The 24,715-nt window shown below is 42.6% G+C and overlaps 1 protein-coding gene across 1 annotated transcript; it reads left to right on the top strand.

Moving 5' to 3' along the window:
• The first annotated feature begins 1,297 nt into the window (after positions 1 to 1,297).
• ptpn20 (protein tyrosine phosphatase non-receptor type 20) lies at positions 1,298 to 24,715 on the top strand. Its single transcript, XM_023410628.2, has 46 exons — positions 1,298 to 1,524; positions 1,737 to 1,900; positions 2,664 to 2,729; positions 2,828 to 3,007; positions 3,178 to 3,253; positions 3,709 to 3,789; positions 3,988 to 4,063; positions 4,336 to 4,489; positions 4,708 to 4,779; positions 5,026 to 5,200; positions 5,366 to 5,501; positions 5,614 to 5,752; positions 5,863 to 6,015; positions 6,269 to 6,454; positions 6,558 to 6,720; positions 6,867 to 7,134; positions 7,269 to 7,348; positions 7,824 to 7,901; positions 8,017 to 8,124; positions 8,289 to 8,405; positions 8,541 to 8,749; positions 9,057 to 9,158; positions 9,559 to 9,652; positions 10,314 to 10,399; positions 10,757 to 10,928; positions 11,427 to 11,638; positions 12,202 to 12,300; positions 12,399 to 12,931; positions 13,553 to 14,186; positions 14,726 to 14,896; positions 15,347 to 15,521; positions 15,625 to 15,835; positions 15,929 to 15,966; positions 16,257 to 16,343; positions 17,079 to 17,140; positions 17,499 to 17,660; positions 17,741 to 17,978; positions 18,239 to 18,345; positions 18,523 to 18,605; positions 19,027 to 19,163; positions 19,269 to 19,417; positions 19,784 to 19,874; positions 21,214 to 21,548; positions 21,631 to 21,846; positions 22,422 to 22,484; positions 22,577 to 24,715. The coding sequence occupies exons 1-46, from the start codon at positions 1,401 to 1,403 to the stop codon at positions 22,685 to 22,687; spliced, it is 7,173 nt and encodes a 2,390-aa protein (XP_023266396.1). The 5' UTR covers positions 1,298 to 1,400; the 3' UTR covers positions 22,688 to 24,715.

The following is a 24,715-nucleotide window of genomic DNA, read 5'->3' as shown; positions in this document are numbered from 1 at the left end:
GTAGTTTCAGGAGACCTCATAACCTCACAGTTTCTTGTAAAGCTTTCCTTTGGTTCAGTCAATCTGGGTGTCATGAGCCGAGGATAAATTCAGTGTAAGTGAAGGGTTTAATCAGGCCTAAAGTAATTGGTTTGGTGTGTATCAGTGGGAGCATGTTGCTTCATCCAGTATGTGGTTGGTTGTGACGAACCTATTGTATTTCTGTTCTGAACCATTCAGAGGAGCAAAAAAAAAAGAAGAATGAAATGCATGATGGTTGGGGTGTCACAGCCTTTACCATCCACCAGGAACAACCAGTTTCTGTCTTCTGTAGTTGTTTGAGAAGAAGAGTTTCCACTAATGCAAGATTATGCTGTAATCTTCCAAAATGATGGCAGTTTGTTTTCAAGTCTAACTGGATGTTCATCTAGATAAAATAATGATGTGCCCACATTTACAACAGCATACAGTCTTGTTAGATCATTGAGGGAATGTTCTTTCCAGAAAATATTTATCCGAACCAGAAAGACATTTTACCGAGTGATTGATTCAGTTTTAATGTATGCATCTACCTCATCTAATGATGTAAGATGAACTCATTACCCGGGTCAATTTAAAGATTTTGACTTGCACATTTGCAAAAACAGAAGAAAATGTGGAATATAGTCAAAATAATGTGTATTATACATATTGCATATTGATGCGTAGCAAAAATACTAATAATACCCAAAGAGAGGAAGCTTGTCTTTGCTTTTCTTATATCATCATCTGTCTGTCTTTTTTTCCCCCTCTGCATTCTTAAGTGTGTGTAGTTGTGCTAATACCCACACAGTAGGTGACAACTAACTAATATGGGATCATGACACAGTTGCTGTGGTGAAGTGGCAGCTCCCTCAGAACCACCCTCCGGTCAGAAAAAAGCCTATTACAAAATGGGAGGGGCAGAGAGATCGAGAGGCAGCGAGACCAATGGGCTAAGATAATCTAATCAGGGTTCAGTGCAAAGAGCTGCAAAGTTTCTCAGAACTACCTCTCAAAACTGTCTACGAAGTCAAAATAGTGTTGACAGGCTGTTACGACAGCAGTAATACTTTCACAGAGAGATGTAAAGAGGAACAAGAATTGTTGTAGTGAAGGCGATGAGAGAGGAAGTCAGCGGATAACGAGCTTGACACCCAGCAGAGAGTAAAATACAGTACAGACATTCATTCAACACCTGTAGATGTTTGTTTACAGAGCAAAAGCCAGAAAAAGGGAAACCTCTCCTCAGAATACGTCCTTGAGCAAAGACTCTAATAAGTGATGTTTTGGGTTTTGATGTGTGTGTGTGTGTGTGTGTGTGTGTGTGTGTGTGTGTGTGTGTGTGTGTGTGTGTGTGTGTGTGTGTGTTGTGTGTATGTGTGTGCAGGAATGAGTGCAGGATGAGCAGCACTTTTGTTACATTAGCTGAAGTACTGGAGGCACGAGGGGGACCTCTGCTGGAGGAGGAGGTCTGGTCCCTGCTGCTCGGCACTGCAGAGTCTTTAGTGGATGTCTCCTATAAGGGTAAAGCACTTGAGATAACCCCTCTTATTGTAGGCTCTCATACATTGTGTCTTCACACCATAGCAGCATAGCATTATGTTACTGCAATGTAAATATAACATAAACATTTGAATACATTTTTGCAGTATCTGCTCTTCCATCAGTGTGACTTCACCGTACAACTGTATCAGCTACATCATTGTATATTATGGCCTTCCTTCTGTTTTTTTCAGGTCACAACAATATGTGTAATATCATAAGCCCCACCTCCTTGCTGCTGTCAGCCACTGGTACCTTAGCATTTAAGAACTGTGGCCTATCAGATGATGTTTCCACCTTCACTGCTCCAGAAATGCTGCAGGGCCGTGCCAGCTCAACCAAGCCTGCCATAGAGAGGGTCAGTGCATACATCCTCATTTCTGTCCTAAGACCTCACATGACAGCTGATGGCCGACTTGTCAAACACTAAAGAGTATCGTGTTATATCAGGGGTTATTTTAGCAGTAACCTTAAACTCTGCACTGACTTGAATTGATTACAAGTCACTGCTGTCATGTCCTGCTGTGTCTTTTCCCTTGGAGTGTAAAATCTCAGGATGTCAGGAGTTGAAGGACGACTGAGATGTAATCACGCCATCTAGTGGCCGAGCAAATGAACCTCGGCCCTGACTTCTGCACTTTGGAGCCCCAAATTATCAGCATTGGGTAGAAAAGACTCTAAAGTAATTAGAATAATTAGAATATTTATATCTTCATCTCGCACACACCTCTAACTAATCTGCCTTGACAAAAGCCTCATATTTGTAATCACAATTTGTCCCATTTATACAACCATAAATAGAGAAAATTGCCTTTTAAAGCCTTTTTTATTTACTTGACTGATAGGCCATTTCTAGTCTGTTCAAACTGTAATTGATATAATTGCCATTTATTAAAACATGCTCGAATTATTGTTGAGGAATTTTGAAGACAGCTGTGTAAACAAACTGTGAAAAAAGTAGATTCAACAGACATATTCTACATGCACTTTGTCCTTTTTCTTGATAGTTTGATCATTAGGTCTATTATATTAATGCCCTCTCAATGATATTGAATATTTAGCTGGTAATATCTGATTTCAGGTAAATGTCATGTTCTTAATTGGTTCATTTTGTTGCGCAGATGCTGGTGTATTCACTGGGTATGACTCTCTACTGGTCAGTTGATTTTCACCTACCTCAAAATCAGGTGGGAAGCTCTGATAGAAAGCTGTAGTATTTTATTCAGTGCCATCACAGTCTCACGCCTCAGTTATTATAGTTATTTTCCACTTTCATTCATCTCAGCCAGTCCAGTTGAGTGACCATCTAAACAGCCTCCTCCTGAGCATGTGTGAGGACCTGGCCCACCGCAGGGTAAACCTCAACTCCATCCTGGAAGCCTGCGAATCTCAGCATAAAGCCTCCATCCTGCCACCGCCCGCCAAAGTCATCAGACAGCTGGTGGAGGAAGTTTTTCATGATTCAGTGAGTATAGGATACCTACAGTATGTTCCTGTCTGCTCTGCAAGCTTTTCAGCTTCTCACTCCAATGTTTACGTGTCAGAACTCAAAGGAGGAGTACTGCTTAATAATCAGCATAATGACAAAAAAAAAAGAAAAAAAGAATATAAATAGTATTGTTTCTTTTCCTCCAGATGGACCACGGCTCTCTGCCTGACAGTAACGTCCCTTTGAGTGGCAGGAGCCAGATGATCAGAGAGAGACTTCATGGTGAGTCCAATACAAATAAATGTAAATGGGGACAATACTTTCAGTGCAATTTCTGCAGAAACATTTTGTGATTCTGTAATGAAAATAAACCTGAATCATGTGTATTGTGCAGGGGAATCCCCTTTTGCTCTATTGCTTCTATTCATGTTGTCATCATAAAGAAATGTGACCTTTAAGAAACAGTTGTTTACTTATTTGCAGAGAGTAGTTGCAGACAATACTTGTTTTTTGACTCAAGATAGTGTACAGGTCAACAGGATTAAAATCTTAACCTAAAGCAAGCCCAGGATTAGTTTTCCTGCGAGAGCCAATAATCAGATACTGAGTGTTGAGGCTTCAGGCTAAACCCTCTGCCAGCGGCAGTTCTGTCCAAACATCTCAGTGTCTCGGGGGAGCACAGAGACGGACAGGAATCCAACATTGCTGTCATCTTTCATCTCTTACCTGGTTGACAGGAAAGAGAGGGCCATTTTCAGACTTCAGCGAAGGGAGTGCTGAAGGGAGAAGATACTCAACGGACTCTGACTCCAAGTCAGGTACGACTGTGATACAGAAGAAAGCAAAACTGAAAAGAAGTCACAAAATGGTAGAAAGAAACAAGTATAATGCTTAAGAATACATGAATATAATCCTTATTAAATGCAAAATGATCAATGACTTTTCTATAAAGTGTGTGTTCCAGTAGTAAGATGCTTATTTTGACTATGACAGCGCTTGTTTTATGTGTTTTCTAGGGAGTTTACCTCAGAGACCTTGGAGACAAAGACCAAGGAGCTCTCCCACACCACTGTACCACTCGTCTTTAGACAGGTATGTCCTATATACACACATCCATACACACTATCACCACCAATACTGTAGTTAGAAGAGGATTCTTCAGCTATTAGAGATATACTGTATGTGTGTATGTCGGCATAAAGAAATCCACCCATTTTTCATTTTCCCCTCCCTCTTTGTCTGTCCTGACTTTGAGGGGACATGACATTGTCTCAGAGTTTGACTTTTCCAACTAGTCCGCACAACTATTACTCAATCTGTCCTTCCCTAACCCCACCCCACCCTTTCCCTCTCTCTCCCCTCAGACTCCCTCGTGGGGTTCGTCACCGGGACAGCAACTGCAGTTGGCTTGGTAGGAGCCCCCACCACGACATCTCTCCCAAAACATCAGGCAGATCTCACAGTCCCTCCATCACCTTCAGCGAGTCATCGCTCAGCCTGAGCCAGAGGAAAGCTAAGGTAAGATTAGTGAATTTTTAAAAATCTTTATTCAGTGATACAAATGTTCCTGTAGAACTTAAAGTGTAGTGGATGGGGATACTGGCATACAGTGTTTAGCTGAATGAGAGTGACAGTGAAGTGTGGAGTATGTACTGCAGACAGCATTTGGTGAATCATAAAAGCCTATTGGATGTGTTGCTGCTTAGAGTTTATATTATAAATGCTTATTTTGTCAGGCTTTGGGTCCTGAATTCATCCGAATGCCGGACGAACAGCATATCGTCCTGGAGCTTCCAGGATCTATTGTGGTAAAGTCATGATTTCTGTTCACCTCCTCTCTTTCTATCTGCTTCTGATCAATTTTCATACAAACTGCTGCCCCCCCCCCCCACTATTCTAACATGTCTTTTCTTGCATGCCGAACTATGTCTGTTTGCAAAATTGCACGTGCAGTATTTGTATATGTTTGTGCATGTATTGTGAGTGTTTGTAGGTTTTCTTTTATGTGCATGTATGTCAGTGTGTGTGTGTGTGTGTGTGTGTGCACCCCACAGTCCAGAAAGGGCCGCTCGTGTTCGTCTCAGAGAGAAGTGACCGTGGTGCTGCCGAGCGGACAGTACGTGGTCGTCCGCTGTGACATTAAGTCCAGAGCAAGAGACGTGTTTGACATGGTGGTGGCTCATGCAAACTTGGTGGAACACTTCTACTTTGGTCTTGCCTTCTTAGATGGTAAGAGGACATTCTTGACTGCACTGATTGCACATAAACAACATTCAAATTAAAAATTAATTTCATAATATCCATAACTGTGATATTGTCACAATTGGCATGATTATATTTCAGTTATTAAATTTTTTTTTTTTATGCATGAGTTGTTTGTTTTTCACTCTGCAGATGATGAATATTTCTTTTTGGACCATGAAACAAAAATCTCCAAAGTTGCACCTGACAGTTGGAAAAAAGGGCAGATATCCTCCTTTTTGGTGTTCCTGCGAGTCAAATTTTTTGTTGATGATATTTCCTTCATTTTGTAAGTACAGCTCTGCGTGGTGTTTTACTTATTAATTAAATATTAATTTCTATGAGTGCATGGTTTAAAAAAAAAAGTTTCACTTGACTTTGTTTTTGTTCCTGTTTCCTAGGCACAGACTGACTCGTCACCAGTACTACTTACAGTTCCGTAAAGATATCTTGGAGGACAGGCTTTACTGTAACGAGGAGACAGGCTTGTTCCTAGCTGCTCTTGCTATGCAGGCTGAGTTTGGGGACTACATGCCAGAGGTACCAAGGACAAAAAAAGAAAAAACATTCACCTTATGCCCATAAATACCAGCATCATCTTTCAGAGTGTGTCACAGCAGTGTATTTGGCTCTTTTTTGTGTCATTTTAGTTGTACGGTAAAAATTATTACCAGCCAGAGCATTATGTGTCCAAGAGGATGCTAGAGAAGCTGGCCCTGCCCAGTGTCAAGGAAGAGTTGCCAAGACTACATGCAAGTCATGCCCAGATGCTGCCTGAAGAGGCAGAAACAGAGTACCTGAAGGTAGCCAGACTGCTAATGCATCCACCCACACATAAAGACAAAGACTCCAGTAGCTCACATTGTCCTTTGGCTATGTTTTCACCTTGCTATATGTTAAATTAATTAGACTGTGTTCACTTGTTACAACACGCTGCTATTAATTTGATGATGCCTCTGCTGTTACACTTCCTGTAAGTCTAGAATTTACAGCAGGGGTGTTAAAGTAAACGACTACAGTTTAAAACTGAATACATATTCCTGTTCTGCCCCTCAGATTACCCAGCAGTTACCTGAGTATGGCGTTATGTTCCACCGCGTGGGGAGAGAGAAAAGGCCGGTGGTGGGAGAGCTGGTGTTGGGAGTCTGCGTCAAAGGAATCATCGTGTACGAGATGAAGAACCACGTTCGGACTGTCACCAGGCGCTTCCTCTGGAGGGAAACCGACTCCATATCCACTGGGGTAAAAATGAGTGGCATTATAGATTTGGCTATATAAGATATTGTGTTTTGTTTTGTTATGAAGCTGGAAGTAAACGTACAATGACTTGTGTCTGTTTTTTCAGCGGCGTAAACTGATAATAGAGTGTGGCGGGCCCAGTGGGAAAAAGCACAGTTTTGTAACAGAAAGTTCAAAAATAGCACAGTACCTCCTGAACCTCTGCTCAGCACAGCACAAGTTTCATAGCGAGATGACGTCACGACAACTTAACCACACCATGATACCAGGTGGGAAAATAGTAGATGATGATTGTGTGGATGGTGTTGCCTTGGACTATGACAATGATACATATAAAAAAAAAAAGAGCTCACGAAGGTGAAAAGCAGAGAACGATAAAAACTGAATAAGACCTGATTCTCTTCTGTTTCTCCAGATGAAAACATCGATAAGTACATGTCTATGTACCGGGGTCGTAACATGAACCTGAAGCGGATATCCTGCTCCGAGGGCATGTTGAACCATGTAGGTCTGACACCTGGTCAACCAGACTCCCTCTCCAAGTCCTGCGACGACCTGACTGCCAAGCTGGAGGCCCGACTCCGCCAGCAGAGAGAGATGAGGAGGGAGATGAGCAGAGACCTGAACAAGGAGCTCTCTGAAACAGGAGACCTCAGGGACGTGAAGGATCGACAGTGTTGGAGGTAGCCCTCGATGATGACGATGATGATGTTGATGATGATGATGATGATGATGATGATGATGATGATAACGTTCATGTTCTCATCACAGAGGAATTGTAGAGACTTGGCTAAATGCGACTGTGCGTGTGTTGTAGCACTCCGGAGCCGATTCCCAGAATGATGTCCAGTGTCTCGCTACAGAAGCAGGACTCTGATGCCTCTTCCTCTGTACGAGGTGAATGTGTCAACTATATTCAAATTCCTCGCTCCTTTCTGCAAACACATATACATTAGAGGAGTGACAGATTAAAGGGGGAAAAAAAAACAATTTGAAGTGTCTGAGTAATGTGTTGAGCAGCTGTAATGACATAGAAGTGATTTTCATGCTCATCAAACCCTCGTGCCCTGTATGGAAGCATCTGCATTTGTTATGTTAATTAAGACTTATTCTTTAATTTGGGGTTCATGTTTAAATTAGGGTGCCATGGTGGCTCATTGTTAACCTCACAACTAGAGTAGTCCTTGTTTTTACCCTGCTCCAGCCAGCAGGGACCTTTCTCTGTGTAGTTGTTCAAAGACATGCAGATGAGGTGATTTGGACATTCTGAATTACTCATAAGTCTGAGTGTGTTCGTGACCTTTAACACAATAGAAAATATATGAATATATTTACAGAAGCTCATTTACCATATGTAAAACATGCTTTGCAGTCGATACACCAACCAGGACCCCACCAGAGAGAGAGATAGTCTGCGTGAACCTGAAGAAAGACCCCAAACTGGGCTTTGGTGAGTTTGTTAAGCCGGATTTAGCCGTTAACTTGATGTAAAATTAATGAGCACAGCGCCATGTATCTGATTCTTTAACAGGAGACCTTTGTCTTCTTCTCTGGTCCTGTTTCAGGCTTTGTGATAGTGGGAGAGGACAATACAGGTAAACTTGACCTTGGGATCTTCATTGCTTCCATTGTGCCTGATGGACCTGCGGACAGAGATGGACGAATCAAACCCGGTAAGGAGCAGCACCAACAAATGACAACTGGAAATACAGACGCTGGCTTACAGCTTATCAGACAATGTAGCATTGCGAGCCAGGGAAACAAGACTTGGCTGCATGTGACAAGCTGTAACAAGGATTTTGGGATGATTTTTTGGATTGTTTTTTTTTTTTTCCAGGCGGACGTCTCATCTCCCTAAACAAGACTAGTTTGGAGGGAGTGATATTCAGCGATGCTGCTGCCATCCTACAGAGCAGCCCTGAAGAGGTGGAGCTCATCGTGTCCCAGCCTAAACGTAAGCTCTGCTCATTTACAATCATGCACATATTCATACATCACTGTCAAACCATCACTTTGTGTAGTTGTAACACTAAATACAGCCGCTATGTCTACTGATGCCCTTCATCTCACATGGCTGTTCTCCCATCAGAGTCCCTGAAGGACAGTAAGAGTTCCTTGAGTCAAAGTACTCTGGGTTTGGCACTGGAGAGGAGCTTTGGGTCACAAACCACCCTGAGCGGCGCAGAGTACCGTCCTGCCGTGGAGGAGCTGGAGGAGGCCATCACTCTGTCCAACATGGCAACCCCGAAGCAGAGCAAGAGGCTTCACATTCCTGTCGTGAGAATACATGACGCCCAGGTTAGAGCCAGCACTCAGCGGTTAGGGATAAGTGACTTTGTTTCCATGGAAGCAAAATTGTCAACATGAGGTTAAAGTTGATAAAAGAGTTCAACCCGTGCTAACTATTAAATGGATTAAGTGCTTTGATGTGATGAAACTCTTGAGTTGTTGTCATTCACCTGCATCAGAAGTGTCCTGAATACACTCAAGTATTCCTCTCTAAATAAATCTTTACTTTTTTCATTCATTCATTCATTCATTCATTCATTCATTCATTCATTTATTCATTCATTCATTCATTTACCTCTTTCTTGCTCTCTTTCAGGATGTGTGTTCCAGGTCCCCGTCTGTCTTAAGTCTGAAAAGTGGAGAGCGGTTTATAATGGAGCTCAGGAAAAGCAGTGGTAGTCTTGGCATCAGTGTTGCTGTGAGTGAATAATTTCCCTTTCACTACGCAGAATTTACTTCATATTTTCCAATTATCCTTGTCTATAGGAGCTTAGGTTAGTTTGAATTTTTTTTCTCTACTCCCCCCCATGACTAAATCAGTAGGAACAGGGAAGCTGAAAGCTACTGTGTCTAGATAGAAAGTCTTGTGCCTCATGCCATGCTGGCGAATTAAAAGCCAAGGAAATTGTGCCAAGAACGTAGCAACATTGCTGCCTTGTGTTACATCATCTCAGCCAAACCGATTTACAGGACTAAATGGGACAGGCCAATAGGTAACAAGCTACGAAGCAAAGTAACTTGGAGTGTGAGTTGTTAGGGTTATTTTAGGCCTGTGACAGTGACTAATCACTTTATTTTGTAATCTTTCTTGCCAAAAGGGAGGAATAAACACTAATGTGCGTTATGGAGGCATCTACATCAAGAGTCTGGTGCAAGGAGGCGCTGCAGATCAGGACGGGCGCATTCAGATCGGTAATCTTTGTTTTATTTCTGATTTCAGTATGTGATCAGGTGGCTGAAACACAGAAACACAACACGTTTCTATTAAGGGTTGACTTCATACAACTTCTGGTGAAGTAGGAGGAATAAAAGCAAAAGCCGTTCATTTGCAATTTGTCACCAGTGAAATTTTTCTGTCACCAATGTTGTTTTATCTTGACTGAATGCCCTCTGCATCATCATCATCATCCTCATCATCAAAGGATATGATGAAAATATAGTGAAATATTATCCCACATTCTTCACAGACCTCACTTTTGTTGTTATCTTGGGGGAGATGGAACAAATTATTAAATAACCAAATGTAGATTGAAGAATGGTGCCTGTGCCCTCTAAGATGAAACATCTCTAACCGGTAAAACAGTAGCCAAGCTGTTTTATTCTCACACTGGAATTGTTTTTTTTGTTGTTGTTTTTTTTTATTTTGTCAGTTAGTTGTTTATGAGTGTGCTGCTGGAGCATTGTGCTGTGTCTGTGTCTGCTCAGTTCACGCTTCAGTGAGCAGGAACGACTGTTAAATTTGTTGACGTGCTCGTCAACCACGCACACACACACACGCACGCGCGCACAGACTAACCGTTTTGTGTGTGGATGTTGCTAATGATGATGAGATTTGTGTTTGTGCATATGACAGGTGACAGACTGCTGGAGGTTGACGGGTCCAACCTGAGGGGCGTGACTCACCAACAAGCTGTCGAGTGCCTGAAGAAGACCGGGGAGGTATACACACACACACACACACACACACACACACACACACACACACATACACACATATGACCACAAACACATGCAAACGTGCACATAGCTATACCTGGCTGATATGATCGCATTATAATCGGTACAATGTGACAGTCATCTGCAGGAAACAGCTTTAAACAACATATGTTTATGCTCTGCATCGAAACAGAGAGTATTCTCACATTTTTGCCACAGTCAGGTTCTATTACAAGTAGTTTTACTCAAAGGGGTGAAAGGTCAGACAACCTATACATAACTATAAACTATTGAACGTATAAAGAGGGTTTATGTGTGTGTGTGTGTGTGTGTGTGTGTGTGTGCATCTTTTCCCCGTAGGTGGTGAACCTGCTGTTGGAAAGGGAGCCCACTGTAATCTTGGAGCCCAGGCCGGACTCATCCTGCCCCCCCTTGGTCCACAGTTCATCATACATACAGCCCCCCAGGACTGAGGTCTCCATGGAAACGACCTTGAGTGGTCGAGCCAAGGACTACAGCTTTGTTACTGATGGTGAGAGGGGAGAGGAAGGGGTAAATACACTCACAAAAGGAAGAAAAAAAAAGATAGACCGTCAGGCACACACACACACACACACACACACACACACACACACACACACACACACAGCCCAGAGGTGACTGTGAGTCATCTGACAGCTACATTGTGGTTGCTGTCAGAGTCATCCAGGGCTGACGCTCCCTCGAGACAGCATGTGCTGAAACCTTGAAGCTGCCTGTTCACTGCCTGAGCAGAGTTAAAGGGATAGTTCTTTGTCTCTACAAAGCCTTCACCTCTATACTGGAAATAGTACAAACATATGTGAGGCAAAATGTGGGAAAAACACTGTCTGAGACATAACAGCAAAAATTAATACTTGGGTTGTGTTGGAGGGATTGATAAACATTTTCTTGATCACAATGTACCAAATTTGAACCCACATTACAGATTAACGATTACACAACACAAGTTAATGCCTCAAGATTCCCCTCCATCTCTTCCCGTTCCTAGAAAACACCCATGAAGTGGTGCTGAGGAAGAGTTTGTCCGGCCTTGGCTTCAGCTTTTACATCTCACAGCTGCACTCGGGGACGGACCGGGGGAGCTTGGTCCGCATCAAACGTCTTTTCCCGGGTCAGCCAGCGCTAGAAAGTGGCCTGCTGCGAGAGGGAGATGTCATTCTATCCGTCAACAAAGAGCCTGTTAAGGACCTCTCTTACCAGGTAGGATTTGGGATATTTAAAATGATCCTTTCATATACATATATATATATACTAGTGAATTAACAACCAGTGATTTCTCACATTCATATATAGGTTTGTTGTGGTTGTAGTTTTGTTGATCTTTTTTCCTAAATTGAAACACAGATTAAAAAAAAGTGGGTGCACAACATGGTTAAAACATTTATTTAAAAAAAAAGGTACTGACTACAGTTTAAAAGGTGTTCAAACTTTGAGCACAAATGGCAGCATAGTAATAGATTGTCTATGTAGATAAGTAATTGTGAATGGGCTGGGAAGTGTCTGAGCAGCACTTTGGCGCTGCTGTTTTTTAAGGTCTTGGCCATGTCATTGGTTCACTAATCCTTTAATCTCATAGTACTGAAAATAGCAAGCTGGTTGTGTCATAGCGTTTGATGTGTCATTTAATCTTTTGTGTGCTGCCAAGGAGTTACAGTGGCATTCACACAGGAGCATTTAAACATACAACCACTAACTAGATTTTAAAAGCCGTCTGTGCCCAGTCTTTGCCACACAAACACGCACTCTTTTTGTTGTTGTTTCAGAGGGTTTTGTTCTTGCTACGTGGCGCTCCATCTGAAGTTCATCTGCTGATCTGCCGACCAGGTCCTGGAGTACTATATGATATAGATGACAACACACTGGTGAGCTCACATGCACACACCTTACTGAGAAAAAGAAAACACCTAAATTAGACCCAGTAATCCAGACAGACTGTCTTACATCCTTTCTCACACTCTAGAGTCCTGCACCCGTCCGTGAGGCTCGATCCCGGTCTCTGGACATCCGACTCGGAGAGGACTACAGCCAGCTCCTTAAGTTTCAATATGACATCAACATAACTGCCCAGAAGCAAGCCCCCACCCAGGAGGAAGATCTGACCAACACAGCGGAGAAAAACCCAGAACCTCCTGCAGATTCAGGACTCCTGGAGAGCAAGGAGAGTCAGGACAGTGAAGTGCGGGCCCACCAGACTCCTCCGTCTGCTCCTCGCTCACCCCCCTCACCCACGTCACCTCCATCGCCTCCATCGCCAGTCTCACCAGCATCACCCGCCTCGCCAGCATCACCCGCCTCGCCTTCCTCCCCTATCTCTGGCTCTCCACCAGCTCCACCAAAGTCACGATCAGCCGCCAGGAATCTAGAGGATCAACGGGAAGGAGAAGCAAAGGAGAAGAAAAAGGACGGGGAAGAGGAGGCTGCAAGGACATCCAGTTCAACTGTGATGCTTATGGACATCTGTCCTAAGACTGCATCAAACTCAGTGTATGCCAGGTAATGTATGAGATGCCGACACATAAAAAAAATATTATATATCATTACATTACAGCTCCCATGTGGTTATATTTAGGAATCTGTAGTATGCCATCAAAGTATTTTAAGACATTTGAAGTGTTTACCTGTAATCAAATGACACATTTATAAATTTAAAAATACATTTATAAATTGATGATGAAGATTAGTATTTTAAGGGCGTATTTAAAAAAATGTATGATTATTATTAACTCATTATTGGATTTGAGGTGATAAATATATTTCCTTATTCTGTCTTCAAATGATTGTTAATTGAATTTCATGGAATTGCAAAAGTGATGCTTTTTTATTTGAACTTTTTGTCATTTTATTTACTTGTATATCTTTCTTATATACCTGTCTATCAAATTCTATTACAATGTATTTGTCTCCTGATTTAATATTTATACAGTGTGCCACCTAAAAATTTAATGAAGTCTGAGCTCTGATTGGCCAGCTGTCATGTATTGGTGTGTGCGCTGTGTGTGGGGTCAATCAGAGCTCCTGCTGCTGCCCTGTCATTGAGAAATCATTTAATATTTAGGATAGAAAGCATCATTTGAAGCAAACTATATATAATATGTGGTGTTTGTTTATCTGCAGTGGTATCAGGGAGGAGGCAGATGGAAGTGTGACCTACTGCCTCATGGGAAATGGACTGACTATCATGGCAGATGAAGAGTACCTGACCATCAGCTCCACTCTGGAGCCTTCTCACAGCTTTCCCTCCAGTCTGGCCACTCACACCCCAATCACATCCCGCGGCTCCCAAACCTCCATCACCTCTTCTAGTTTTAGTTCTCAGAATCCGAGCCTCGGCCCTCACGTCCCCACGACCACCATCGCACCCCTCAGCATCTCGTCAGACACCCCGACCACTTGCTCCCTGCCCCACCAGTCTCAGCCACTCACAACACAGCCACCCAAAGCCAAGCATCACCCTATCCAGCAGGGGCTTCTCCCAAGTCACTACAAAGCCTTTTCCAAGAACAGCCGGCCTGTGGTGCCTCCACCCCAGCCCCCTGCTCTACCACTGACCCCCATTACAGCCCAGATCATCTCCTCTGTGCCTCCCTGTGTCAGTCCGCCTGCCCCGACGCTGACACCCACAGTGCTAACCCCTCCTGTCCAGAGCCACACACAGCCGAGGGAAGAGCCAGAGAAGAAAGAAAGGGAATACAAGGATGATGACGATGATGACGAGGAAGACGATGAGGAGGAAGAGAGTCGAAGGAAGGCAAGTTCCTGTTCTCAGCTCACTTTTTCAACTTTGCTAAAGAAAAATGTTTTTACCTATGTTAGTCTGTTAGCAGGTTAACTTGGCATTAACTTTGATGAATGTTATGAATAAGATTCCAGTTCTGGTCTCAGTTGAAACAAATAATAATACAGATAAATACATGTCAGGTCAAAAATTTGTTTAAAGCCGTTTTAATTTACACAAATATTTAATGGACAGTTATTTTTAATTTGGATGTCCCTATGGCTGGTGAGTATTATTGTTTTTCTCTGTATAATGACTTCATTTTTTTCTAATTAGATCTGCAAAGTAAAATATATTTGACCATTCTATACTTTCATTTTCCCTGTACTTTCTCCTTTTCTGTGCAAATACACACCAAATGTTACAGATGAGTGACCACTGACAAGATATGATGTCTTTTTGTTCACAGGGGTCACTAAAATTAATGATTAAACATCAAGTGATGTAATAGTAACTTGGAGAATTGTTGTATCTGTTAATGAAATGAATTGTTCTTGTTTCTTGCCTGTCAGGGATTGGTAAAAGAGTTTGAACTGACAGTGGTTCTGACCAAGTCCAGGAGCGGGAGCTTTGGGTTCACCATCACTCGAAGCAAGATAGACAACTGCTACTACATACAGGAAATACTGGACAACCCAGCCAAGTCAGACGGACGTCTCAGGGCGGGAGACAGACTCGTCACTGTAGGTGTAAACGCACACATGCACACACTTTTCTTTTCTGCACATTTGAAAACGTAAATGGACTGTAGTTATATAGCTTTTCTTTCTTTGTCTCATCGGCCACTCAAAGCGCTTTACACTACATGCCACAGTCACCCATTCACACATTTATCCATTCAGCACTTTTTTATTCTACACATGAAGCGTTTTTTTCTGCCACATGCACACATTCAAACACCAATGTTAAAACGAGGGCAATATGGGGATCAGTTTCTTTCCCAAGGACGCTTTGACATGCGAACAGAAAGATCCGGGAATCGAACTGCCGACCTTCCGATTAGTGGACGACCCGCTCTTCCACAGCCACAGCCGCCGAAAAACATTGTTTAGTTTTGAGCTGTAAATACAGCATGAGCTTCACTAGTTGACTGTGAACGATTCCTTTTTTTTCTTTCTGTCATTTGTTTCCAGGTAAATGGGCATGATGTTACCAGTGTGGCAGATGATGTTGCCATGACGATTCTCAGGTCATCTCCGAGAAGACTGAGCATGACCCTGGGCAGGGCAGTTACCAACCTGGTGGCCCCGCCGCCCTGCGACAGCCTGCCTGATATCGTTCTGTACAAGACACCTTCAGGACAGCTGGGTGGGACGCTGCGCACGTTTTCTCACATTTTGAAGACACGGTGCATCAGGCTGTTCCCTCACTCCTTTGTACTGAGTTGTATCGATGTTCGTGCTCTCCCCAGGTATAAAGCTGACAGGAGGCATTGGCAGCAAATGGCAGGGCATCTACTGTCTGGAGGTGGTGCCAGGCTCCCCAGCCAGCGAGGAGGGGAGTGTCCAACCCAATGACAAGATCCTCTACATCTGTGGCAGGTGCACCCTGGGTATGACCCTGGAGGATGCAGTCAAAGCCTGTGAGATCGCTCCTCGTAAAGTTAAAATTAAAATCATCAGGTATGTGCCCTCAATGGCGAGAGAGATAGAAAGTGGAGCAGGTGTTTATGTGTTTGTTCCGTTGAATGTCTCTACTGTTTGTGTCTGTGACAGAGAGGACCAGCCAGTGACCCCCAAGGCCAAGTGGAACGGTAAGGGCTTCTGAAGGATTTATGGATGGTTTCACCAGCTTTACTTAAGACAGGGACACATAAACAGGGGAGTTTGGTTGTTATATGCACTGATGGATTGCCTAGAGACCAGATATGTTTGTGCTCAGCTAAACAATGATAATTGAGGTTCAATCATTACCAGAAAGTGTTGGGAAGACAGGTAATTACTTGTCTGTACATTATGTAAGATGTAGGCCCTGCAATGCAAAAGATGCGTTTCCTTGTACAATCTATGGTAGTGCATCGCAAAATAAGTTTTTCTTTTGCAGGTCTGTTTGACTGGAAAAAGGATAAGAAGTCCTTTGCTCGTTTCGAAGAGTCTGTCTCTCCAGAGAAAGACTCTCCTATCGAAGAGGGTGAGGTTTTTCTTTCTCTCCCTCATTTATTCCTCTGTCTATTTCCTCAGACTCTCTCCATCAGCATGTTCTATCAGCACCATAACTGGTTTTCCTCTCAGCCTTTTGCTTGTTGTCCTATTGTGTGCGTGAAGCCGGAGCTCTGTGCTGAAAGATGGTTCTCTTTGCAGCTGTGTGTGTGTGATCTGAATGCTGACAGACAGATCCTGGGCTCTCACAGCAGGATTAATAATTAGCAAGCCTCTGGCCCTCCACTGGTGTATTGGACTGCAAGGCCAAAGGCGTCATACACACAAACACACACAAACACACACACACACACACACACACACACACACAGGCAGTGCCATACAGTCAGTGGTCTATAGGGCAGGTAGCTCAGTTGCCTGGTGACAGTGCGTGCAGCGGTAAGGGACAGTGGAGAGGGTCACTTTGAAAAGACCAACCTTGTTCACCTGTCATAGAAGAGACGTACCCATCAACACTTCGCTTTCAAAATGGCCAAAGAGGTGGGAGGTTGGTGTGTGTTGTTTTTTTTTTCTGTGTGTCTGTTTCCGACGGTCGGACAATTGATGCATGGATGGAGACTGGTACCGAAAAGAATTTCTATTGTTAGCTTCGGACCAAACTCCGGGCGTTTCCCTTTATTTAAATTTGGCTGCAATAACTGGAGTCGTTTTGTCTGCAATGGTCACTAATTCATTGATATTCTCTTCTGTTTTTTTTTTTTTACAGCTGAACCTGTGTGTAGGACTGCTGGTAAATTTAGATGTCTCTCTCTCACCCAAGAACAGGACGTAAGTTTCACATATTCAACGTATTATTTATCTTTCTCCAAAAGCTCATTCTTTCCTTTTGACAGCTATTCTCTCTCTTTAACTGCACATCTTTGAAGTGTCCGTTGAAACACACACTGTAATATGAGTCTACTGTGTGTCAATCTGCGGATGCATTCTCTCCTGGGGGGGGGGCGTCACTGTCTGCATGTGTGTGTGTGTGTGTGTGTGTCTGTCAGGCTTTCTTTTACACCTGATTTGTTTTTTGATGACATGAAAGCATTTTTCTGAAGAACGATGATTCGCTGGATTCTCCGATTCCTCCAAATTCTTGTTTCCTTTCTCCTTTCTTTTCACCTCTGGTTTCTCGTCCCCTCAGAGTTGCATCATGCAAGTGGAGTTCAAAAAACCAGAAGGAGGAGGCCTTGGCTTCGCTTTGGTTGGAGGAACCAATGGCAGCATGCTCAGAGTGAGGGAAATCTGCTCTGGTGGAGTAGCTGAGCAGGACGGTCGGCTGAGAGTGGGAGATATTTTATTAGAGGTAACAACCCCTCATACCTCTTGACTGTTTTATTACCCCTGTTGTGAGGAAAACCCTGATCTTCACTTTGTGTAATCCAGGTGAACGGTGTGATCGTGTCCGGCCTGAGCCACAGCAAGGTGGTGGATATCCTGCGTAAAGCTGAGGGCACTGTCCAGCTCACCATCTGCAGAGACATCCTCCCCATGACCTACTCTGAATCACCCACACCGCCCAACATGTCCGCTCAGACGGAAGCTATTTTAGCTGAGCAGCCGGCTCCTGATACCTGTTCCTCACCTGACATCATGCTGAATAGGCCAGTGGAGCACCCCCATGGTACGATCCCCTGTTTTCCCTTTTATCATGAATTTGTAGAAAGTCTATGTTGGATACAGAGCAGCAGCTGTAAACCCTGGATACTTTTTAAATACTGCTAATACTAATTAGTAAGACTATGCACTGAAAACACTCTGTCTCAACTATTTAAAATACACTATAATATAAATACAATCGCTGTGTTATCTTAATGGACAGCATTTAGAGACCTGATAAATATCTGTCTTAACATGTAATGTGTGCTACAATTGCTGTTTCAGAGGTGACATCAGACCCTGTGGCTCAAGAAATAGGTGTTGTCCTAACTTCACCACCACCTCCTCCACACCGATTGACTTTGGTAACAGATGAGACTGCAATTAAACAGGTAACCTGCACAACCACAACCATACACACACGAGTACATGAATAGTGTTATAATTATGATTAATTATTCTTTTGTTTAAATGCAGTCATACCCCTCCTTTCCTCTTTACTAACATCTACTACTAACATCTTGCTCCTCCTGTCTGTTGCCTCCTCTGGCTGCTTGTCTGTGGAACAGGAGAGCTGTAACAGCACCCCTTCTCATCAAGCTTGCTGCCCATCCCTCAATGTCACTGACATGTTGCATGGAGCTTCTGACAGGTAGTAACTTCCCAAACTACTCTCCTCTTATATCCTACCTATTGTCTTCTCCACGCCCCCCCCCGTCCTCCTGCTTCTCCTTTTGTTTAGGTGTTCTGAAGTTCCACTCTTAACCACAGGGAGGCAGCAGAGACCAATAAATGAAACGCCACCTCCAGATAAATGCTGTTGATTAAGGACTGTGAACCCCAATGAGACAAAAAAAAACAGTGTGAGAGTTAGGAAGTGTAATAGTGCCATTCTCTGTAGCCTCAAATCAAAAGGTATGGCAGAAGTAAAAAAACATTTTAGCCTCTTGTCTATACTGTATTTTAGGTGGAAAAGTCGCAGGGAAAGGAAGCTCAGCCTTGCATGATTTCATCCCCTCCTACCGAAGAGTAAAATAGGGTCTGGTCTCACCCCTGCCCCCTGACTCCCCCAGGAAACAAATTGTGACCAAACTTTTGGACCAGTCCTGCAAAGACATCCGGAAAACCCAGTCAGATGGCTGGAGCAGTGAAGAAGAGGATGATGATGTATTTGACGCCACCAATCAGGAAATGACCTCACCCCAAACAGGTTTCTATTCCTCTATGTTCCTCTGTTAATGAGTGAATTTTTTTTATCTATGCTGAGCCGTACAAGCAAACCTTATCCTCCTCTTTTCTGCTTTTGTTTCCTCAGGCCCACCCATAGTATCAGAGGAGGAACTGGCCAGTTTAGCTCTCATTAGCCCGGCTAAGAGCAGCCAGTATTCAGGCTCCAGGGTCAAGGCTCTCATTCAGATTCTGCAGCATCAACTGGACCAGCAGGAACTGGTCAAAGAGTTCATGGTGTGTACTGTATGTGTTATGCATAAGATAATTAATGTGCACATTTACCAGTTGGTGTAATTCATAGCTGTAAAATTGCCTTAACTAAGCGTAAAATTACACATTGACCAGTAAATGTGCCGTTTAACCATTCCCAACGTTGATCACGATATAAAATCATCATTATGTTGTTATTGTTATTATAATTCATAGAGCACTGTGACACACTGAAAGAAAACTAGACACACACACAGACACACACACATAGATACTCAGTCATTAAGACATGGAAGTTGTAGATTATTCTTATGGAGACACATCCTTTGCTGCACTATTTTAAGTGATTACACTATATAATAATACTATTAATTATATTGTTGATTTCAGGCTCTGGAGCATCTGAAGCCCTCTGACAACTGTCAGGTGGGAAAAGCCCCCGAGAACAGAGATAAGAACCGCTACAGAGACATCCTGCCCTGTAAGTCAGGAAGAGGACCATTAACTTTTACTTTCTTTGGGCAGAATCTTAACTTTTACTTTCTCCATTTCTTCAAACCCCTGTGCTTCATTCCATGTTCCGCTGTTGGAGTTTTTTTATTGTTGGGCTAAAGCTTGTAAAAGCTGCACAGCCACAAACTTGACGTCTATAGGAGAGTCTGTTTGTTAGCACTTCTCTTAGCTGCTCGGTTCTAGCTGACTGTAAGGCCTATACTGAAGGGACTGGAGATATATGTTTACAACACTTAAGTCATTACTGCGCAGCAAATCATTTCCCATATTAGTATCAGTATTTCACTGGTGCCGCACTTAAATTTTGCTTGGAGTCGGCCAAGTATGTGATGATGAAGTAGATGTCGATGTTACCAACCTTTTAATTATCTGAGATTTATACTTTTAATAAATGAAGCAGGAGCAAATTATGTTACAAGCTTTATTATGATTATGAATTTCAGGAGGTAAAATACAGAAGATGATAAGAAAAACGCCACAAAAGATGTGTGTATGTGTTCAATTATATGATGTAATGCTTGAATTGTGGCTAACACTGATGATATTAAGGAATTTGAAAACAAATCCTAAAAGTTACTAGGAATGTAAACCAAGCAGGAAAACACACACAAACAGAGGCATTTCCGTCTCCAGCCCCCAGAGTCTGTTGGGGTGAGAGGAGTCAAGAGTTGAGATGAATGAGTGCGACGAAAAGGATAGTGACCCCCAGTGGAAAACCACTGCACCTCACCATATGCCTTGTTGGCTGCAGCCTGTTAACAACTTCTGTTTGTGCAAGTGGTCCAGAAAAAAGGGCATGGTATGTGCCAATCTGATCTGCTGCTTGTAGCCTTTAACTATTTTATTTAGCAAAGCCAGATTTCCAGTCTGTGGCTTTTTTGACCTCACAGGCAGGAGGTGGGGGAGTAACCCAAAAAAAAAAAAAACATTCCTAACTGCCTTTGGTCTATCACCCCTCTCATCACCAAGAAACTTCTTCACAACGCTGGTTTGTTGAGCCCAACTCCAGACCTCAGAGATGTTTACTTGGCTTTATTTACTGTACTTTTAGATGGTGTGCTTTAGGCAAAACAGCAAGGGAGGAGTGTTTGTTGTTTGTGATCAAGAAATCAATGGATTTATCAGACATCGAGAAAACGTAAGGGATGTCTGTCTTTCTGTTTGTGGGAGGTGCAGTTTTCAAATATGAATTCATGCAGTGAAGCACTCTCGCCCTCAAAACACACACACACACACACACACACACACACACACAAACACACACAAGAAGTTTAGGGTGTCTTCTCCTATTTCTTTTCCCCCTACAGATGACAAAACACGTGTTGCCATTGGAGAGAACCAGGACTACATCAACGCCAGCTACATCCGCATGCAGGTTGGCAACGAAGAGTTCTTCTACATCTCCTGCCAGGGTCCTCTGCCGTCCACAGTGTCGGCCTTTTGGCAGATGATCTGGGAAAACAAATCTGACGTCATTGCCATGATGACCCAGGAAGTGGAAAGGGGAAGGATCAAATGTCACAAGTACTGGCCAGTGAAGCTGGGCGTGCCTTTGGACACCGGCAGGTACAAGCTTCACCTGGAGAACCAACAGTACCTGGATTACTTCCACATTAAGGTCGTCCGCATGGTGGAGACAGAGGTGAGAGAGGAGTAACTGCCTGTCTGTGACATTGGTTTACTCTACACTTAAGACGAAATGATTCAACTCATTGTTTTTACAGACCGGTGAGACACATTTTGTCCGTCACCTGAAGTTCACACACTGGCCTGACCACGGTGTGCCACAGTGCTCTGAGCAGCTGGTTCGTTTCATCCGCTACCTGAGGGCGGTGCACCACAAGGGGCCAGTCACCGTTCACTGCAGCGCCGGCATCGGACGCACGGGAGTTCTCATCTGCACTGACATTGTCCTCAGTCTCATTGAGAATGATTTACCTGTGAGTATAAGCCAGTATTTGTATTTTTAGCCATGCGAATGTCATGATTCTAGGGATGGCAACGTTGGCCTGTCCACCATTTTGGTTCAGACTGAAATATCTCAACAATTATCATATGGATTAACATGACATTTTCTACACACATTTATAGTCCCCAAAGAATAAATTCTACTGACTGATCTACTGATCCTCTGACTTTTTGTCTAGTCCCATCATTAGGTCATTTTTTTTTTATTTGTCCAATACTTTAGTTCATGACAAAATACCTGAAAAACTAATGAGACTTTGAATGAGATAATTTCCAAATGCTAGCATGCTAACACACGAGACTGAGATGGTGAACATTATACCAACTGAACATCAACATATCAGCATTGCCATTGTTAGCATGCCAAAATTAATATTTAGCTCAAAGTCTCATACAGCCTCGCAGAGCTGCTAGAATGACTGTTGACTCTTCATCGTGAATAAGAGTCTACTCAATTTATTATTAATATCATTAGAAATAAACTAGTCATTTGTCATTCACACACATGTTGTGGTTGCGCCTTACAACCTTCTGTCCCTGTCTTTAGATTAATGTGAGCGACATTGTCAAAGAGATGAGACTTCAGCGGCATGGGATGATACAAACCAAGGTCAGTGTCAAAGTTCAAAGTTCAAGCTTTTGAAAAAAAAGAAAAAGACAGTTCCCAAAAGCTAGATGTGGCCTCTGTCTCTCTCGTTTCAGGAACAATACCTCTTCTGCTACAAAGTCTGGTTGGAGGTTTTACAGGGCATTTTGCAGCTTCACGGCAACCAATGGCAACCGGAAAGTCCTCGAGACCACAAAGTAGTTTGAATGTTTCCACTTCCACTTCACCTGCCTGTAAAGCACAGGCTGTGTGTGTAGAACCATGTGCAGTCTATCACAGCACAGACTGGTGATACTTTTTCTTTGGCTGTAGTTAGTTTAGTTAGCTGTAATATGAAACTTGTACTTCTCTGTTTTGATACTTTGTGTTGAGGCCTCTTGGTTAGTTATAAGGATTTCAACTTCTTTCTTTTTTTTTGTTCTTATTTGTGCTCTCGGTGCTGTGATTATGTCAATTTAATTTAGATCACTGAGGTTGTTTTGCCTTTTCAGGCTTAGTGATTTGCCTTCTGTCTCTAGCATCTTGCTTTTTAATTTTTGTGTTACTATTTGAATGTATCCCATTTATTTTTCTCCATGCCCTTTAATTTGCATATTGCATTTATTTTTAACAGTCATATTGCATGGAATTTAAAATCTGGTAATATCCAACATCTTTTATCTGGCAGTAATGTCACCAATGTCATCAAAGTGCACAAGTGTAAGGTCATCATACCAAAGTTAGTATCTGTTTGAAACCTTGATGAGTAGTATTTGAGTAAGCATTGTGTTATCATTTCATTAAGTGCATTTCTACCCTGGAGAAAAGGGCATTAGCAAAAGAACATTATTGATTTTTCAGTTCATCATCTAAGGAAATGAAAAGAATCAAGTGCCTTGGAATGACTCATACCGCTTGCTCCATATCGACCCCAAGCCACTTGTCACAAGCGGTTGGGGACGTGGAGCAAGAAACTGATTCGAGAGCACCCGTTGGTGGTTCGCTTGAATGTGCAGCTTTCAGTCTGTTTGTGGTTTGAGGTGGATGTTTGGTTGATCCAAACCAGAAGAGGATTACATCTCACATTTTAGTTAGTTAAATTATAACTTCGAAATAATACCGCCTGTCAATCTTTTTTTTTTTTTTTTTATTTGTGGGCCCATTTTATACAGTATCACAATGAAAGTCTTACTACACATAATCACAACTTGCACATCCTAATACAGATAAAGAATGGTTCAACGTAACAAATTTTTGGATAAACTCATAAATTTTCAATTCACTCTTTTCTAAAATTTGGACGAGGCGTGAACACTAAGTATTCAGTTTATTTTGTAAAATGTGCAAAAATGATTTAAATGTCATTTAAATAATGAGTTGCTGGGCTTTTGGGTGTAATTTGTTATGTGACAACATCCTTTATCTGTATTCCACAGCTATTTTAATACAAACTCAGCCAAAAATGCAAAAAATATTACAAGGTTTACAAACTTTCCATTTTGCCACTCTAGATGTATATGATGTACAAAGCAACAGAGCTGCATCTCTAAGTCACAGATCAAAGACGATTTATAGCTGCTGGTTTGAACCTCAACCTTTGGATGTAACTGCTCGTAAGCTTTGTTCTTTTAGCTGCTATCACACTCACACTCACACCAGCTCTCGTATTGCATGTAGACTCTTTAAATACAGAAGTCTGAGCCTGGAGTTTGACTGCTGAATGACTTGAACATGATCGAAATGTGGAATGTAACAAAGCAATACTCTCCATGAGGTGGGGAGGTCAGAATGTCAACCTCTTACCCGATGACATGTTGGTAAGACATATGCAGTACTGTACCTTTGCCATGTGGATGGCTATGCAGAGCCATCGGCCTCTGTACTGTGTATGCAACATCTTTTCAGTCAGTGCTGGTCGGTTGGTTTCCAGCGATAGGTATAACACTCAAGTTTGTTTCGTGCAAGTTTGTGTTCTCTTTGAGATGCTGTTGTTATGTTTTCTCCCTCAGATCTTGGAAAAATTATGATTCTTGAAAGAACAAACAAAAGCACATTTTGCATTCATCTGTGAAAATGCACCTTGTACAGTCAAGCAAGTGCTTATGCAATAGCATTGTGAAATGTAATAACCCTTAATTGCACAACTGCTTATTTATGCTAAATTATTATCTTGTCACTGTACCAGCCACTATGTAACCAATAACTGAGAACAATGTAATACCTCTCTCTTTAATTAAAAACTATTCTGAAACTTG

This window comes from Seriola lalandi, unplaced genomic scaffold (assembly GCF_002814215.2).
Source record: "Seriola lalandi dorsalis isolate HSWRI2012SDOR001 ecotype SW California unplaced genomic scaffold, Sedor1 jcf7180002054426, whole genome shotgun sequence".
Classification (NCBI taxonomy): domain Eukaryota; kingdom Metazoa; phylum Chordata; class Actinopteri; order Carangiformes; family Carangidae; genus Seriola; species Seriola lalandi.
This window is presented reverse-complemented; position numbering and strand designations above follow the sequence as displayed.